General features: G+C 35.4%; 2 protein-coding genes across 3 annotated transcripts; one reads left to right on the forward strand and one right to left on the reverse strand.

Annotated features, from left to right (window-relative positions):
* Nucleotides 1–4,227: 4,227 nt before the first annotated feature.
* On the forward strand, nt 4,228–6,178 carry LOC141706038 (myb family transcription factor APL-like). 2 transcript variants are annotated; one of them, XM_074508872.1, is made up of 7 exons: nt 4,228–4,449; nt 4,562–4,638; nt 4,736–4,808; nt 4,912–4,981; nt 5,143–5,185; nt 5,298–5,382; nt 5,517–5,653. In XM_074508872.1, exons 1-7 carry the CDS (start codon nt 4,239–4,241, stop codon nt 5,522–5,524), a joined length of 567 nt encoding a protein of 188 aa, XP_074364973.1. In that variant the 5' UTR covers nt 4,228–4,238; the 3' UTR covers nt 5,525–5,653. The 2 variants fall into 2 exon arrangements, with proteins under 2 accessions (XP_074364973.1, XP_074364972.1); XM_074508871.1 differs by having other exon boundaries at nt 4,236–4,449; nt 5,298–6,178.
* A 5,980-nt stretch (nt 6,179–12,158) lies between these two features.
* LOC141706039 (transcription factor GTE7-like) lies at nt 12,159–14,011 on the reverse strand. Its single transcript, XM_074508873.1, has one exon. It carries the CDS (start codon nt 13,941–13,943, stop codon nt 12,636–12,638), a length of 1,308 nt encoding a protein of 435 aa, XP_074364974.1. The 5' UTR covers nt 13,944–14,011; the 3' UTR covers nt 12,159–12,635.
* Between the last annotated feature and the right edge of the window lie 4,536 nt (nt 14,012–18,547).

An 18,547-nucleotide genomic window follows, 5' to 3' on the forward strand; every position in this document is an offset into this window, starting at 1 on the left:
GAAATCATTTCTTTTCCTAAAAGCAAGATTTTCAGAAGTTAATCTTTCACATGTTAAAGTTTGATCTCTATAACTAACAAACATGGTTTTAAGATATCTTCTCAACTCATTAATATCATCAGTATGAAAAGCATAAGTAGTCTGAGGTACCTTTGTTTCAGCAGCTTCAGAACTGCTCTCAGAACTTGATTTATCAGCATTTGCCATCAATGCATAGTTCACCTCACTTTCAGAGTCTGAGGTGTCTGTCCAGCTTTTCTGCTTTGTGACAAGAGCCTTGCCTTTGTCACCCTTTACCTTCTTGCAGTCAGGAGATATGTGGCCTTTCTCACCACAGTTATAGCATTTAACATTGGTGTAATCTCCTCTGTCAGACTTTCCTCCTCTTCCTTCAGATCTTCTGAAATTCTTCTTATCAGAACTTATGCCTTTCCTGGAAAACTTCTTTCCCTTCCTGAACTTCCTGTATGCAATCTTTGTGATTCCTTTCACCATAAGAGCACACAGCTTCATCATCTCCTCATCAGCATCAGTTTCAGGCAAGCTTTCAGAATCTGAGTCATCATCACTCTCAGAACTTGATGACTCAGTATCAGACTTTATGAAAAGAGCTTTACCCTTGTCTTTCTTTGAGGAAGGTGCTTTGGGGGATTCCTCTTCAGCCTTGAGAGCAACTGTCCTTGACTTTCCTCCTTTCCTCTTGCTTCTTTGTTCCATCTCAAGTTCATGAGTCTTGAGCATTCCATAGATTTCATCAAGAGTTGTTTCATCAAGATTGTAGTTGTCTCTTATTGTTGTTGCCTTCAAATCCCAGCATTCAGGAAGAGCTAACAGGAATTTTAGGTTGGTATCTTCAAGATCATACTCTTTATCAACCAATGACAAATCATTCAAAAGTTTGACAAATCTATCATATAAATCATTCAATGACTCATTAGATTTTGAGTCAAAATGTTCATACTCTTGAGTGAGTATTGTCTTCCTGTTCTTCTTAACTGTTTCAGTTCCTTGACACCTTGTCTCCAGTGCATCCCATATCTCCTTGGCAGTCTTGCAGTTGATTACCCTGTTTGACATTACATTATCAATGGCACTATGCAGTAAGTGTCGTACCTTGGCATCCTTAGCAATAGATGCTATATCTTCAGCAGTGTAATCACTCTTTTCCTTTGGTACAGTCATTGCTGCTTCACCTGCAACTACAACAGCGAGCTTGGTAGGTTTGTGAGGCCCTTCCTTGATTCTATCAAGATATTCTGGATCTGTTGCTTCCAGAAACATGGTCATCCTTACCTTCCATATGGGATATTCAGATGGTCTCAATATGGGAACTCTGATGGTCTCATATCGACTCTGAATTAATGTCTTTGATGATTCCTCAGTTTTGGCAGGTTTAGTTGGAGTTTCTGTGTCAGACATGATTGTGTTTGGATCTTTAACTGTATGTGTGTTAACAGCAGGTTCTGATACCACTTGTTAGGTCACACTTTCACTGTAGAGGGGGTGAATACAGTGTTTATTACAATCAAATCAAACTTCAAGAACTTATGTAACAGAAAACAAACTTTATTGAAACAATAAACTCTGTTACAATCTAGAACCGTTATCTCTCAGTGATGAACAAAATATCACGAGAGCTGCTAGAGTTACAGTAAATAATATTCTCGATAATGATAACACTTATAGTATAAACCCTATGTCTGCGTTTATATATTACACAGTTACAAGATAATCGCTAATTGATATGGAATATACTTCTGCTTCCTAATATATATCAATCAGATATCTTTTATTCCAAGTATTCCATTCTTTATGGAATTCCTTCTTCATGCATATCTCTTCTTATGTTTATCTTGATCTTCTTAACTTTAATCAGCTGCTGTCCTTATCTGATCGTCCTTCAGCACTTAAGTTCTGATATCTATCTCCTGATGCTTATCTCCTGATAACATAAGTACTGATATCTCTTAAGTCCTGATGTCCAGTATAAGTACTGATCAGTTAAGTACTGATTTGTCCTGTTCAAATAAGATCTGAAATCTAAACATAAAACATATTAGTCATGACATTATCAAATATATCTAACAAGGATTAAATCACTTTTACTCTTATTTTAATTTTTAGAAATGAAATTTTAATTTTTATTGTATTTTTTCATTTTTTTTTGAATTTTTAATATAAAAATAAAAAATCTGATTGAAAATCAGATTTAGATCCAGATATTATCTGTATCCGGATAGTATCCGTCGGAACCAGATTCAGATATTATTTTTAAAATATTTTCGGATACGGATACGGATACAAATTTTCGAATTTAGATCCAGATATGGATATAAGTAATTCCGTATCGGAATTATTCGTTTATGGTCGTAGAGCTATGTAATTAAAAGGTCAAATTTGGAATATATTCATTTTTAAGAATAGCGGACGGTGTAAAGATGCTTAATATTCAAGCTAACTTACCCGCAAATCTGAGGCCTTTAGCCTTTTTCCTGTTACAATATTTTTTTATTGAAGGAAGCTTTATAGCTTAGCCCCTCATCGTTTACGTGCTTGTAACATCTGTTCCTGTAAAAGGAACCAAAGAATCATTTGTTTTAATATATTCGAGCTAAATCTTTTTTAATTTGAAACAAATTTGACGTCAAAAATATCTTTTACTTTGACAAAACTCACGTCACTACAAATCTACAAGTTTGTGATAAATTATTTTGTTTAGTTTTATATTTCAATAAAAGTACTTAAATGATTTTATTTCACCAAATTGGTAATCGAAATGTCAATAAAATATTGATGCAATGATTGGATTCATATAAAAATATGATAATCAAATTTTTGAGGAATGATTAACCATTTTTAATTTCACTTTGTAAATAATGATAAAGCATGTACCTTCATTTATTCACTAATAATTTAGTCATCTAATTCAATTTATTATTATAATAATAGAAAACAAATATAGAATGGGCAGGGAGTTTCTTAAGTGGTAAAAGTTATCATTTGTTATCATCAAGGACCAAGGTTTTGATATATTTCATAACTAATAAATATCATTTCTTCAGTCTCATTCAATTTTCTACATGTTTTTTTTAATATTACACACATATTTTAAGTTGAATATAAAATATATTTTTGTAATTTTTTTTGTATTAAACTTTAAAACTTAGATTACAATTTAAATAGAAAAATAAATTTAAAAAGATGAAGTATGTGCCGAACTCATAAGGAGATCTCAATAATGACAGACGGAGTATTAGACTGTTGGAAAACGAATATAGAATTTTTAGGCCAAAAAACTCAATTCTCAGTTCTCCCTGCACTAAAACCGGTTCTCGCTCAAATTACACCCTTTATAACCCCACATACAATATATATTATCATGCAAAGAGATTTCACTTTAGTTTTATGATACAAGAATATTGATCTTTATTAAATACTACACTTATAATTAGTGATGAACAAAAAATCGACCAAACTGTAAAACCAATTCAATCTGTCCCTTATTTCAGTCGACGGATTCGAACTATCCAAAACTCAAATTTTAATTGGTTTAAATTTTTTCGACCCCAATATATTGGGTTAGGTCAAGTTTCAAAAAATTTAAACCCTTACTAACCCAGCCCAACCCAATTTTATAATTATAATATTATTATTTGAAATTCTAATTTAAATATTTATAGTATTAAATAATATATTCGACTTAAAATTATTATTTTATGAATAACACACCATAAGTTATTGATTTTGAACTAGAAAAGTACACAATACATATACTATCCAATAATATTTATATTTTGTTAAATTATGGGGTAAACTTTAACTTTTAATTAAATTTATTTATAATTTTGACTCCTAAAAGTATTTAAATAATTTTATTCGAGTTTTAACTCAGACCAACCCGAACCAACCCAACCCAATGTATAAAACGTAGGGTTGGGTTGAAAATAACTTTTTTGATTAACGGGTTCATTTTTTTAAAAACCGAATTAATGGGGCTGGTTAATTTATTACCTCTAACCCGCCCAACCCGTTCACCCCTACTTATAACTGTACAGTTATTTATTTTTTATCAAGTAACATTGCATGTACTTGAATTGAGTACGATTTAAAAGCTGATCATGTGTCTACTCAGTCAGTCAGATATTAAGGCTAGCCAACTTAATAATTACAGGTATATATTCTTATAGTTGATTCTGATTCTTTAATCCAGCAAGCACAGAAAGGAGAGGAGAGATAAAATGTTCCATTCCAAAACCAAGCTAGGAATTTCGAGTATGATTAGTACTTCAAATAATCATCATCATGAAATTAGTAGTGGGCGAGCCATGCCATGCCTCCAAGGAGACTCGGGCCTGGTCTTGACCACGGACCCTAAGCCTCGTCTCCGTTGGACTGTCGAGCTTCACGAGCGCTTCGTTGACGCGGTTACTCAGCTTGGCGGACCTGATAGTATGTACACCACCAACTTAAATATAAGTGATTCAAAATTTGTTTGTTTTGATTGTTCTATATGATGTTTCAGTAATAGTCATATTCTGATATTCTATATTTTTTGTTGCAGAGGCTACACCAAAGACTATCATGAGAGTTATGGGTGTTAAGGGTCTCACTCTTTACCACCTCAAGAGTCATCTTCAGGTTCACAACTATTCAGTGCCATCAGAGATTATCCTGTTCTATTTTCTTTCCGTCTGCGGGAAACACTACCTAATTTTTGATTATCAATTTGGTTCAGAAATTTCGGCTTGGGAAGCAACCTCACAAGGAAAATAGTAGTGATGATCACCCATTGAAAGATGGTGAAACAGGTACTGATATAATATTATTGCACACACAAGGACTATAGCTTAATTTGTAAGCTGTTGTGATAAACTTCACCTTTTTTTTTAATTCCTGTCCTTTTATTTGCAGCTTCAGCTATAAAATTCTACGGAAATTCTGCATCATCATCTGGAATGATAGCAAGTAGTAGCATGAAAGAGTAAGCCTATTAGTACATTAAATTTTCACCGAGATCTAAATTGTTTTATTTGTTTTCTCCGTTCCTTCTTTACTTCTTCTGTATGGAAAGTAAATTATGTATTTAGGACTGCAGCAATATTAATGTTTCTGTTAACGTTTACTAATATATATATAATACAGTATGCAAATGGAGGTGCAAAGGAGAATGCATGAACAAATAGAGGTATTTCAGTATATTTTTCTTCTTTAAAATATAGTGTGTGTGTGTGCGCGCGCGATAGAGAGAGTTGATTGCGATATTGGGATCTTAAATTCGATGCTGATATTTGGTGCAGGTTCAGAGACACCTTCAGTTAAGAATAGAGGCACAAGGAAAGTATATGCAGACAATACTGGACAAGGCTTGTCAAACGCTTGCAGGTGAAAACATGGCTAATAATAATCCAGGCTACAAAGGAGTTAATCGTAATCATCATATTAAAGATTTTGTTCCCAATCTCAACTTTTTATTGCCACAAGATCTTAACCATCTTCATGGATGTGATCCTGATCAGAAACTTGACGTTCTTCATCACCATCAGCTAAGTATGGAAAGAACAGGTACGTCACTAGATGGATATATGTCTAGTGGCATTGGTGATAGCAACCATTGTCTCGTAGAAAAAAGGCCTAATACGGATTGTAATAGCAAGAGCCCAATAATCTGGCTCGATGATCTTCGTCTTGATCAAGAATTAGGCAATGCAGCACTGTGCCTTGGTTCTCAATATAGTGATGAATATCTTTACAACGATGCCCGGGATTCTGCAGGGGAGCAAAAGAGAGTGCTTAGTGAAGATGCCATGGGTGACAAGAAGCTCACTTTATCAGAAAAGCTTGGAATGCCATTGATACGAATAACAGCACTTAATTAATTCTTTATGATATATAGCTAGGATGCATGCATTCTGGGGAGGATAAATGTAGATGATTAATCAAGTCAAACTGACATGTTTTGATTGATTTCAAATAATGCTGCTAAATTTGTAATCTTATCATTAAGTACTTTCAGTGTATTATATTCAGACTGCTAGAATTGTATCCTAATACATATACCTACTAGGTACCAGTCGGTTAAGTGGGAATAGGATTGCCCTGCATGCTGTTAAACAAACAGACATGTAATATTGAATTGTGTTTTGTACTACTTAGTTAATGAACATTATACTTTTGGATATTTACTATATGGAAACATTAGCAACAGATAGGGACGCAAGTCCTAACACATAGACATTACTTGGTATGAGAATCTGGTGGGACTGCGGGCATTCATCTTCTTTTCTGCAATGGTGGCCAGGCTTTGTTAATATGTAGGACTACGGAATGTCAGTTAGTGGTTGGTTAACGGTTCTTTTACTTGATTTGAAGAAAAAGTTTCAACAATGATTATCATCTGTAATGCCTTTTTTCAGACACTAATGCTTTTGCCTCCCAACATGTGTATGATTGCAAATGAAATCATGGGATTGTATAGCAAACAAGAAAACAAAGCCAAAGATAAGAAGTAAAAAGAGAAGTCAGGGCTCTCCGGAACATATAATATTATACGAATAGACTAATTAGGTCACCGCATGTCACTGGAAGTTTGAAATATAAAAGATGTTAGTCTTGCCGGAAGGTATTCTGTGAAAACTTTGAAGATTGCTTGGCTCCATCTCCTTTGTTACTAATCACGAAGAAGACTAATTCTTAGGATTACACAGAGAGAAAGAGAACTAAAGCCGACATGGAGTATCTTACTTTCATGCATATGCATGCCCTTTCTCCTATTTAACAAATGCTTAAATAAATAAGATATATACTATATATAGTCAATTAGCCATAGTAATGGAACTATCAACTGGATACATAAGAACCGAGGGCTCACCTAAGACTTCGATCAGTTGCTCTCTTTACCTTGTTATGTGTTTGATTCTTCAAAAGCCGAAGAACACACCCCCATATACAGATACACTCAATTGTCTCCCGGAATCAAAAGATGCAAACATCGTATAATATGATCTAATTAAACGGTTCCCTGCACAACTTTGAGATTTTAGGATAGTTAATAATTCAATATGACATTAGAGCACATATTATGAAACCTACATTATAAAATCTACTATGAATTATGACCCTTATTCTCAGGATCCGGAGAGAAAAGACCCGAAATATTACAGATATTGTGTTATGGCCTTTTCTATCACTTTTAAACGTAAATAAATATTGCGTTGTGATCCTATACAAAATCTGCTTCCAGCTCACTGGTCAGGGGGTGCATATGAAAGGATGGCGTTCGAATCCCACGGACACCAATTCATTCTTTTTGATGAAACAAACGCAACCTACAAAAGACGTTGAATTAGGACAAACACATTGAATATGTGCGTTGAACCATTAACGCAATGCTAAAATACGTTTTCTGAATTATTTCAAAAGTAATAAAAGTCAACTACCATATTAAACACAAGTAATAGTTGCGTTGTTTGCAGTGGACTGAAAACGCAAATAAATATTATATTTTTAAGTGATATAAATGGCCATATTTGAGCGCATGTGAGATTTTGGACCATTTTCTCCCGATTGTGATACTAAGGACCATTACCCTCTATTATTGGATCTAAAATTGGACTTGACAAAGAGAGTGTTAACATGTATAATATACAAATCAACCTAAACATGTATAATATACAATTTGACTAAATCCGAACGCCCTAAAAATTTAGCAGATGATCCAACTCTACAAACTTATAATTGTGAAATTGTTGGGTTAACTCTTTGGAAGAGCCCAAGGATGGAGCGGCCCCTCCTTCTGGCGCCAAATGATAACTCCTGGTGGCGGGGCTGCTCCTTCGACGACGTCCTAGATCCTTCGCCACTGTAGAGGTGTAGCTGTGGTTGGGTTCCTACAAAACAACACCGGAAGGGGGGGTTGGAGTCCCGCGGCGCCTCCGGCGTGAGAGTAAGAACTAGTTTTTTGGGAAGATGGAGATGAATATGAATGTAAGGTGGTTGTGTGTGTGTATGAGTGTGTAAGAATGATTAACCCCAAAACCTCACCTTCTTCGGTTATTTATAGCCCAAGGGTAGGGTTTTGGGGTTGGTACCTTTGAATCGTAGCCATCGGTTCTGGGAGCGGAGGACACCTGGTGGGAGTGGATGCTTTACACGTGTCAGCGCGGGACTGGTCGAGGAATGTTCTGAGGATCCTCTGACACGTGCCCTGATTATTCCCATGATTGACGTGTGACAGTTGTCCCCGTCACGTGGTTGGGCTGACGCCTCACGTGCTGGGGTTTATCCAGGTTCTGCTCGCGGGACTGAGCTAGTCAGGATTGGTAGTGTGCGGGACTACTCCTTCCATGAGCTGCGTGGAGTTAGGAGCCTAGGAGTAGGCCTCCCAGGAGCTGTATGGAGTTAGGAGCTTAGGAGTAGGCATCCCAGGAGCTGTATGGAGTTAGGAACTTGGGAGTAGTCCTCCCAGGAGTCCTATGGAGTTAGGAGCTTAGGAGTAGCCCTCCCAGGAGCTGTATGGAGTTGAAGGCCTAGGAGTAGTCCTCCCAGGAGCTATATGTACTATCAATTAACATTCGAATGCACATAATATAACCTCCATTCGACTAATGACAGTCATATTTATTTGTAGTCAACTAAATGTTGAGTGTATAACTATCAGTAAACTGCATGTATTTCTTGGATATGAACACTGGGAAAAAACATAGAAGAATTATAATGCAGAGATAGGGTGTTACATCAAGAAACAGGAAACAATTTTGCCCCGCAAAGGCTCCAATAAGGATGTGCTAAATTAGAAACATATAGGTTTGCATTCAAGGCGACTGATTCACAATAAAATCTAAAATAAATTTAGCTCCATAGCACAACAATTCTGAACTTTGTAGGAGTAATTTGCATTAATACTCTTAAAATAAAACATTACCTTAATTAAACTGTGTCTGAGCAGCTCAACATTTGTTATGCCTGTATTGAAACCTGCTTAAAAACAGATTTCTAGCTCCAACGTCGACTGCCTAAGCCTCTCCAGTCTCAATAGCCGAAACACCAACTTTCTGCAATGGTGATCATGTTTTAAATCTTTCCTATTTGAGAGCATTCAAGGCGATGCAATATCGATATTTAGTTACATCCCCCCATAAACCTCTGTTTATATTGCACGAACTGAGAGACGGGAGGATAATAGGATGTTCTGTGAGGGGAATTTTTCAATCAACTTGCACACGGAAAAAGTATGAATAACTATGGACTTGATTTTGAGACGGAGTAAATATAAATAGTGCTCGCGAGCATGACTGTGTGCATACATGTAAACCTTTGACTCCTCAAACCGACCTCAAAAATAATATCAGTGAATGCCATTTACCAAAAATAGTGTAATAGAAATCAGTTCAGAAAATACTCCGCAAATGTAATATATACTGATATTCTATTCATCTCCTTAAAAGCACGGAAAAAACACTCCCATTCTTTGTTCCTAATTATCCTTGCAGATAGATGATATATACAAAAAACTAGAGCTGTTCGCGAACCGAGCCGTTCGCGAACAAGCTCGAGCTCGGCTCGTTAAGGGCTCGGTTCGGCTCGGTTCGTTAAGGGCTCGAGCTCGAATTCGAACACAAAAATGTGTTCGTTAAGAAAACGAGCTCGAGCCGAGCTTTTGGCATGTTCGGCTCGAGTTCGGCTCGGCTCGAAAAAAAATTAAAAAAAAATTATTTTTTATATATTTAATTATTATGAATTTTATCAGATTTTTTATAAATATTTTTAAATTATTGAACTATACGAATGTTAAATATATATTTTAGTAATTTGAAAAAATTCAGATATTAAAAATTAATTTTTTAATTTGATATTTTAATAATTAACAAGTGATTTGACTATTACTTGTAACTAGTATTTATTTCCTGATCGGTGTTTCGATTTTTTGAAATTATTTATAAATGATCCAACCGTACGGATGTCAAGACCTTTACTTGTAACTAGTGTTTAGTCTCATATTAATGTTTCAATTTTTTTAAAAATATTTATGAATGATCCAACCGTACGGATGTTAAGATCTATATATTTTAGTGACATGACAAAAGTTTTAGAAAAAAATAAATGCATTTGGTTTGTTATTTTAACAGTCAACCGGTGTTTTGACTTTTACTTGTAACTATTGTTTAGTCTCGTATTAATGTTTTGATTTTTTTAAAAATATTTATAGATGATCCAACCGTACGGATGTTAATATCTATATATTTTAGTGACATGATAAAAATTTTGTAAAAAAATAAATTTATTTTGTTTGTTATTTTGACAATCAACCACTTGTTTGAACAATACTTGTAATTAGTGTTTAGTCTCGTATTCATATTTTAATTTTTTTAAAAATATTTATAGATGATCCAACCGTACGGATGTTAAGATCTATATATTTTAGTGACATGACAAAAGTTTTAGAAAAAAATAAATGTATTTGATTTGTTATTTTAACAGTCAACCGGTGTTTTGACTTGTACTTGTAATTAGTGTTCAGTATCGTATTAATGTTTCGATTTTTAAAAAAATATTTATGAATGATCCAACCGTACGGATGTTAAGATCAATATTTTTTAGTGATATGACAAAAATTTTAGAAAAAAATAAAAGTATTTGGTTTGTTATTTTAACAGTCAACCGGTGTTTTGACCAGAATTTTTTAATTAAGCTCGGCTCGGCTCGGCTCGGCTCGTTTTGATGGAGAAAGCTCGTGTTCGGCTCGACTCGATTTTGTTCGATAAAAGCTCGTGTTTGGCTCGTTCGTTAACGAGCTCGAGCTCGAACACAGGTTTTTGTTCGTTAATAAAGCTCGGCTCGGCTCGTCAGAAAAAAAATTAAAGCTCGGCTCGGTTCGATCAAAACTCGACTCGGCTCGGTTCGTGAACAGCTGTACAAAAAACGATACATTTGAGATATATCTTTACAAGAGGCTTCCATTATCTGGTCATCTAGATTAAAATGCAAACCATACAGAATAAATTAAGCTAGTACTTCACAGACAGGTTCACACATTGTGTAAAACTCAAAAGAAATTTAAATTATCAACCGCACAAATTACATAAAAAAAGAAATTAGGGGAGAAGAAATTAAAGAACAATAACGAACTAAATAAACAATTACGGAGCAATGAAAATATCAAACACAGGGTGAGTACCCCTTTAAAGAAGTTCTGGTACTATTAGTATTAGAGGGCCAAAGATCGTGAGAGACAGAGATAGAGTGAGCTAATTCAACTGAAAGAGAAAAGGTGGGAAAATACAGAGGGAACTCAGGGAGTTACCAGCTAAATTTGTATTGGAAAGAAACACCGGAAATAGGGACTGTGGTCAATTAGCTTTATATCTAGGAGTCTCATCTGACATGGAATAAAATCAATCATGTCAAACCAATGTTTAATACATTAGCCTTCACTGTGCCCACAAGTTATAATGCTTCTTCTCGGTAATTATTTACAGAGTACCAAAGTTGTTTTGTTAAATTTACGATGTTGGTAAAACAAGGTGTCCTCTGGCCAACAAACATTGGCTTCTGATAGATTTTCACAACTCAGTCTTTTGTCATATGGATTCCAATCTTTTACAGTGTTTCAAGTACGAGGTTGGTCTAAGGTTTTACACGCTCACGCCAGCTTAATACATAATAATTTAGCTAGTTCTAATTCTATGGTGGTCATCTCCGCTGTTTGCATTGACAAGTCAGTAACGGTACCAGGTACAAGATTATTCTCTGGTTTAAGTACAAAATCAATTCTTATCCCGTGTCCACCACACTGAAATTTTAAGTTCAATTATGGGTTTACTAGATGGGAGACGGTTGTCTTAGCTATCGTAGTTCATGAGTACGGTACTGTAGCTATATGGTCATACTTGTATTTACAGTTTAGATACTTCTATTTAGAAGTAAGAGCAAGTTATCAAATTCTGTTCTATATTCCAGTTTGTTCACTGAGTATTTGTTTTAATGCATTCTATTTAGGTTTTCTTCCTTTCCTCTAAAATTCCATAGTTCTGCAAAAATATGGTATTGCAAATTCCTTGCAGACAGATAAAGACCAGAGCCAGATAAGAAAAAAAAGTAGAGTCAAAAGTGCAAAAAAATTAACATACATATATTTCATTCAAGTAATACTGTTCTGCATAGTAATTTCTTAAGCACTCAACTAACAACTGAAACTAAAAACTATCATCCTACCATGATATGCCATGAGAAGCTTCAGGGGAATTCCTTAGGTGTCATCAAGTACGCTATCCTCGAGTCACTTCCAGAAGAATTATCACAGTCTGCTTTCACACAAACAAACATGATAGACATAACAAGAAGAAGCTTAAGTGCAGCAAAGCTCTTGAATCTATATTCCTTACCCCCTTGAAGAGTCTGTTCCATAACTTGAACTGCATGATTTACTTGATCTAACTTAACTAACTTGAGTAGGAGTACTATCCCTGCTAATAACTACGGCAGGATAATCTTTTATTGGCATCTCATCACCAATGTCAATGTCATCTTCCATTGCAACTGGGGACTGCTATATACTAGATAAACTACATCAGACAAGAAACAACAAAAAAACTACTTTTAATAAACTAGATACCGACTACTGTCATGAATTAATGTGTTTATGTAACCTCATTGCTCTGTTGAGCCTTTAAGTTCTTAAGCTTCACAAATCTATTCAAATCCCACATGGTCTCGCTGTCAAGAGCCTGAACATCAAGCTCAATTTCTCCATCTCCGTCAGGTGCTGCCATTTTAGAATTCCGCTTAGCCAAAATCTGCAAAATCTCATCCAAATATTCCCCAGCAAAGTCTTGCAAGGCCATTCCCAACTGATCCCTTTCCATTTGACTCAGATCTCTTCTCCTCCGTGGATTTTCCTTTGCCTTTGGAACTGTCCTTTTCTGCTGAGATACAGATTTTTGAGCAGCAGCAGCTTCTTTATTAAATATCTTAGACAATGCCGCTTGTGGATGCATTTTCAGTGGTTTTTCTGTATCCTGCTGAGAAGACACTACTATTTGTGATTGCATAAACTCAGACAAAGGCTTACTTAATTTCTGTTGTTCGACAATCACACGCTTACACTCAACCTCAAATTTCTCATAAGCCGGATCAAACAGCTTATCAAACATATCAAGCAAAACAGTAGCCATTATATGAGCATCCTCTCCTTTACGATTATACAAAAGAGCATTATCAAAAGTCAGTCTAACATCTTTCGCAAAATCAATCGGATTGCTATAAACACGCTTTCCAAGCTTCGCCTTAACAGTACCAAGATCCATCGGACGCTTAACAACTTGATGATAATCATCAAGCCGTAAAGTAACTATATCCACAGGCTCATTAAACAACCAACCATGCTTATGTTTCATCAGCTTCTCCAATATCACACCGCACTTTCTCATCATATCCGCCTCAACTTTTCGAGTCTTCGATGATGAATTCAAATCCACAGTCTTCACCAAACGTTTACGTTTAGTAACTGTATCAGGAGTTACCGGCATTGTCCGCTTTTGCCCTATGACGTTACTACTCTTATCACCGCAATTTCCTGTTTTACGATACTCAGCCTGCTCTGCTTCAACTAACTCCAATTCACGTGCCTCAATCCGTTTTACGAAACTCCGAATACGTTCAAGATCAGAGACAAACTTATCCTTGAGTTCCTTCAACTCAGTTTCCGAACACGAATCAAGATAATAGATAACGTGACCGTCACGACATGATTTCGGAGAATCTTTCAATGCTGTTTCATCACTCTGTTGCATACCAGAACTTTTCGGAGAATCTTTCGATGCTGTTTGATCACTCTGTTGTATACCAGAGCTGTTTGAAGTTTTTCTAGGGTTTAAGGTTTTGAGACTTCTGTACTTCTTTACGTGTTTGTTGTCACATGGAGCTTCGGGCATGTTTGATGACTTCATGTGTTTAAATGTACAGGCGACAAATAAAACTGGAAAGATCGACAGGGAATAAAAAATTGGAGATTATATCAAAGGTTGTTGTTTTGTGGTTTGGATGAATGAGATCTTGGAACAATATATAGATGATTACATTTATCCGAATCAGTTTTGGATTGTGGTTTTGAATTGTCCTTAGATTGCTGGCGAATCGTTGATGCACGAAGATTTGCAAAACCAAATTATACTAGGAGAGGGAGATATATATTATCTGCCGTGAAGGTGAAATTGAATAAACGGGGGTAAATATCGTGTTAACGAGTAGAGAAAGACAAAAAATTTATAAGACAAAAAAATTTATAATACAGGGGGCCAAAAAAGGAAAATTTATCAAAATAACTTTTTATAAAATAATTTACGATTTTATCAATTTTTGAAAAAAATTCTGTAATTTTTTTCTGAAGATAAAAAAGGGATTTTTTTTAAAAATATTTTTTTATAAAATAATTTACGATTTTATCAATTTTTGAATTATTTTTGTAAAAATACTATTTTATTCCGAAAATATTTGTAAAAATACGATGTCACATAACAGATTGCATTTAATTTAAATTGTACAATTGAATTTCGGGGTAAATTCTATGTTGCATTTTAGGTTACAAATATGGTTACAATCCGTGCGATGCACGGGTCTTCATAATATTTTTATATTATTTAAATTTATAATATATTTTTTAGTTCATTACCTTATTAGTATATTTATAAACAATAATATGAATATTTGTTGTTGGCGGGATTTGAACCTCAATCTTGGATAGTGTATAAATAAAAATATAAATATTTGCTGTTAGTGGGGTTTGAACCTGGGAGATTTAGTAGTGTATAAATAATATTATAAATATTTTCTGTTGGCGGGGTTCAAACCTGTGAGTTTGAGTAATGTATATTCTTTTAGTCTTTGAATTTAAGGGTCCTGATTACTTGATTAAAAAGATCCGACGGTCATAAATGGGGATAACCAAACCAACCAAAAAAAGGCATACCAAATTACACCCCATTCCGGTTATTATAATATAGTATAGATTTCGTTGGATTTCGAACGTGAGGCAGGGCTGTAATCTAAGTGTTAGACGGTGGAATCTGGTAACAATAAATTTTGAGGTTCTATGTCGGAAACAAGAACTACGATGGTGATTTATCGCCGGAAAATCAAGCAGTGGGTGGTATTTTTGTGTTAATTGGTAGCTGAGATCGATTAGGATTAGCGGTGGCCCTTTTTTGCTTTCAACTTCCAACCCAATGTGCATACATATCCTTTATATTGGTTGTTAGGTAATGAATACAATACTGGGGGGTGGGTGAATGTGTTTTAAATATTTTTAAGGTTTTTTGAATGTTTGTTACTTGGTGAACAACGCAGATTAGAAATGCTGTAATATTATGTTAACTGAAATTAAAACAGTGCACACAATCAAAACTAACTTAATTTTGTATTAAAATTGAGCTAGTGTTCTACTACAAATCCTGGGTTCTTTGTAAGTAAAGAACTCAGCTTCTTCCTTGAGAGAGTTACAAGAAAAACTAGATCTGTTTGATACAATTTAAAAGCAAATGACCAGTGTTTACTTTATAGATTAGTAAACACAAGTTTACACAGCATGCAATAGAATGTATTAAACCATACTTTAAGTTATCTCTAAAGCTTTCCATTTCTGGCTTAGTGTATCTTTGAAAATCCTGTGAATCTATGACTTTCCTTTGTCAGTTAATCTTGGCCTTTGATCTTGTACTCTTCAAACTGCTTTTGTAGACTTTTCAATCTAAGTGATTAGATCATTTGTAAATTGATAATCTTGAATATTTAACTTGTCTGCATTCTGTACTTGAGCTTCATATCGAGATCTCCAGTTTGATCTATAGAGAGCTGAGATCTCGATAAGTATAATGGCTTATCGAGATCTCTAAGTTCTCTATAATTGTCTTTGACTTGTCGAGGTCTCTGAGTTCTCTATAAGTGAACTTGGCTTGTCGAGGTCTCCAAATTTCTGCATGTGGAAATGACTTGTCGATATCTCTGAGATCTCAATAAGTATATTAACTTATTGATATCTCTGAGATCTCTAATGAGAAAATTGACTTGTCGATATCTCCAATCTTCATATCTTCATTTTGACTTGTCGATATCTCTGATTTCTCGAATGCAGAAATGAGTTATCGATATCTCCAATCTCTATGTCTTCATTTGGCTTGTCGATATCTCTGAGACTTCTCTATAAGCTGTTTTGGACTTCTCGATAAATCATTCTGAAGTTCTCGAATGACTTCTCTATATGACTTGATCTGTGACTTGTAGATATCTTGACTTAGAATACTTTTCCTAAAATAGATTTATTCAACTCCAAGATTCTTCACAATTTCTCTAAGGCATGATCTTCATGATCTTCTTCCAGAGTTTATTCTTAGGCTTGAGACTATTTACAAAAAAATACTCCAGTCTAATCTTTGACATTTTTACAGACTTAATTAATAAAATACAAAATACAAATTTAGATTATCATATAAATAATTCTTAGGGCTGTCAATTTGACTTAGTCTTGTTATAGTACATGTATGTCTTGCACAACATAGGTATTATGCCTGACATAGTTCTTGGGAAACAAGAAATCTAATGGGCTAAGACTTCTTGTTCCAAGGCCTGATAGAATTCCTTCCAGAATCCATCTTCTGCTAGCTTAGGAATGTCCAACTATGAGGCCCAACCACGAAGACCAAGGCTTGTTCGTAATTGTAGTACTTCACGGATAATACATCTTCATACGCATGGATAACATTCCGCTACAACTATCTCCCATATGTTACGAATGCAGGTATAACCACGGTTCACTCCAAATGCCGAACGCGTCCTTGTCCCCCGAATATGGATAACCCGCCAGATAGCATAACAGGTGATCCCAAGCTCTTGGGTGCAAAATGCATGATATCTCCAAAATTCTCCAACAAGGACACCCGTTGAATACAAGAACAAAACTCCCAAAGCATACACCAATGTTAACCCCGCATCCCCAACGAGGACACCCATTGAATACAGGAAGAGCCTTCAATCATCAGGCATACCCCTGGAGACCTTCAAGCTTTTTACAAACACCCCCTCCTCGACTGACTCAAGGAGGGAATTCTTCAAAGAGTATCTACAATAAATATGTTAGTGAAAATAATCCTCCATTTCTCCCTGGAGAATGCACACATTCTCCCTTGTATTTTAGCCTAGGAACATAGATAATCCATATACTACATTTCATCATATGAGAGCGCGTCCTATACCAGGGCGCGTCCTCACTCTACGGGGTGCACCCATTTCCTCTTGATTACAATCTTAGTTTCAAATAGCCCATATCATGTATTTCACCCAATAAGGACGCATCCTACCCCATAGGGCGTGTCATCCCCCTCATGTCTTGCAGCCTAAAACATAATCCTTCATCCTTTTGCCCTAGTTTGATTCCAATTGACCCATTTTTGACCCGAAATGATCCATTACCAAATTCTGGCTATAAAACTACCCCCCCAAATTCCATATGAAGTTGAAAATAAAATTGGAATTTTTTCACAGAGATACTAGCAAAATTTGCACCTTACGAATTATCGTGAGGATGCGTCGTCGGTCTTGGACGTGTCATCCCTCTATTCTACGAACTTTTACCGTTGTTGATAGCTGTCACACACGTCATCATCTCCCTTTTTCTTATCCACTTATAAATAATTTTCATAAGTTAAAACCCTAATTTTCACCATTTCTCTCTTAATTAAACCGTCCCTTCCCCCGCTGTAAAAAGCTTAACGCCCAGAATCCGATAATTTCACCGATCGTTCCTTGAATTTTCCTGCTCAAACCGTTCCACAATTCGGAAGGTACTTAATTCTTTTTTCATTTCCAAATTTGCTGCTTTACCGTGTCCATAATGTGCAAAAATTGATTCATATTTTTCATTTTCTCTTCACTGTTCTTCATCTAGAATTATATGTATATGTGTATATATGTCTAAACCGCCATATTTTGCTTTCTCGATTCTTGATTGCATGTTCTTAGGGCTTAGATAATTTCCCCCAAATTGATGATAATTGACCCGTATTCCCCTGTAGTAATGATAATAATGTGGACGCGTCCATCACCCAGGACGCGTCTTATTTTGCACCTTGGTCCACTTTTAATTGATTTTGCTGCTATTTGCATAGTACCTTTAGTTAGGCTTCATTTTATATTAAATAATAGGTAAGTAGGACGCGTCCTCATCTATACACTTTCCATTCTTCCATTTATTTTACAAGTTAAGGCGCGTCTTTCTTGTGAACGCGTCCTACCTCTTTTTAATTTTATCTCTTTTAGATGCGCCTTCAATATTTTTGTTTTTCTTTTTTCAGCTGAAAGGCGAGGGCGTGTCTTCTCCTTTTCACCCCTTTGAGGATTTCCACAGACGATTGGGCTTTGATTCCCCATTTGCTCTATCTCTTATTCCCAAATTACCTGAGTTTCATAGAACTAGCTCTTTCCTTGAGGCTGAAGCTCGTGGTTTTGCAGAATCAAATCCTAAGGCTCTATTATGTCAACCTCTAGTCAAACGCAAAGATCC

The sequence above is a fragment of the Apium graveolens genome, chromosome 2 (assembly GCF_009905375.1).
Source record: "Apium graveolens cultivar Ventura chromosome 2, ASM990537v1, whole genome shotgun sequence".
Taxonomy (NCBI): domain Eukaryota; kingdom Viridiplantae; phylum Streptophyta; class Magnoliopsida; order Apiales; family Apiaceae; genus Apium; species Apium graveolens.

Coding starts and splice junctions, on each gene's coding strand:
- LOC141706038 (XM_074508871.1), top strand. CDS start 4,239: ATGTTCCATTCCAAAACCAAGCTAGGAATTTCGAGTATGATTAGTACT. Junction 4,450..4,561: donor TCAGCTTGGCGGACCTGATA/GTATGTACACCA, acceptor TTTTTGTTGCAG/AGGCTACACCAAAGACTATC. Junction 4,639..4,735: donor ACCTCAAGAGTCATCTTCAG/GTTCACAACTAT, acceptor AATTTGGTTCAG/AAATTTCGGCTTGGGAAGCA.
- LOC141706039 (XM_074508873.1), bottom strand. CDS start 13,943: ATGAAGTCATCAAACATGCCCGAAGCTCCATGTGACAACAAACACGTA.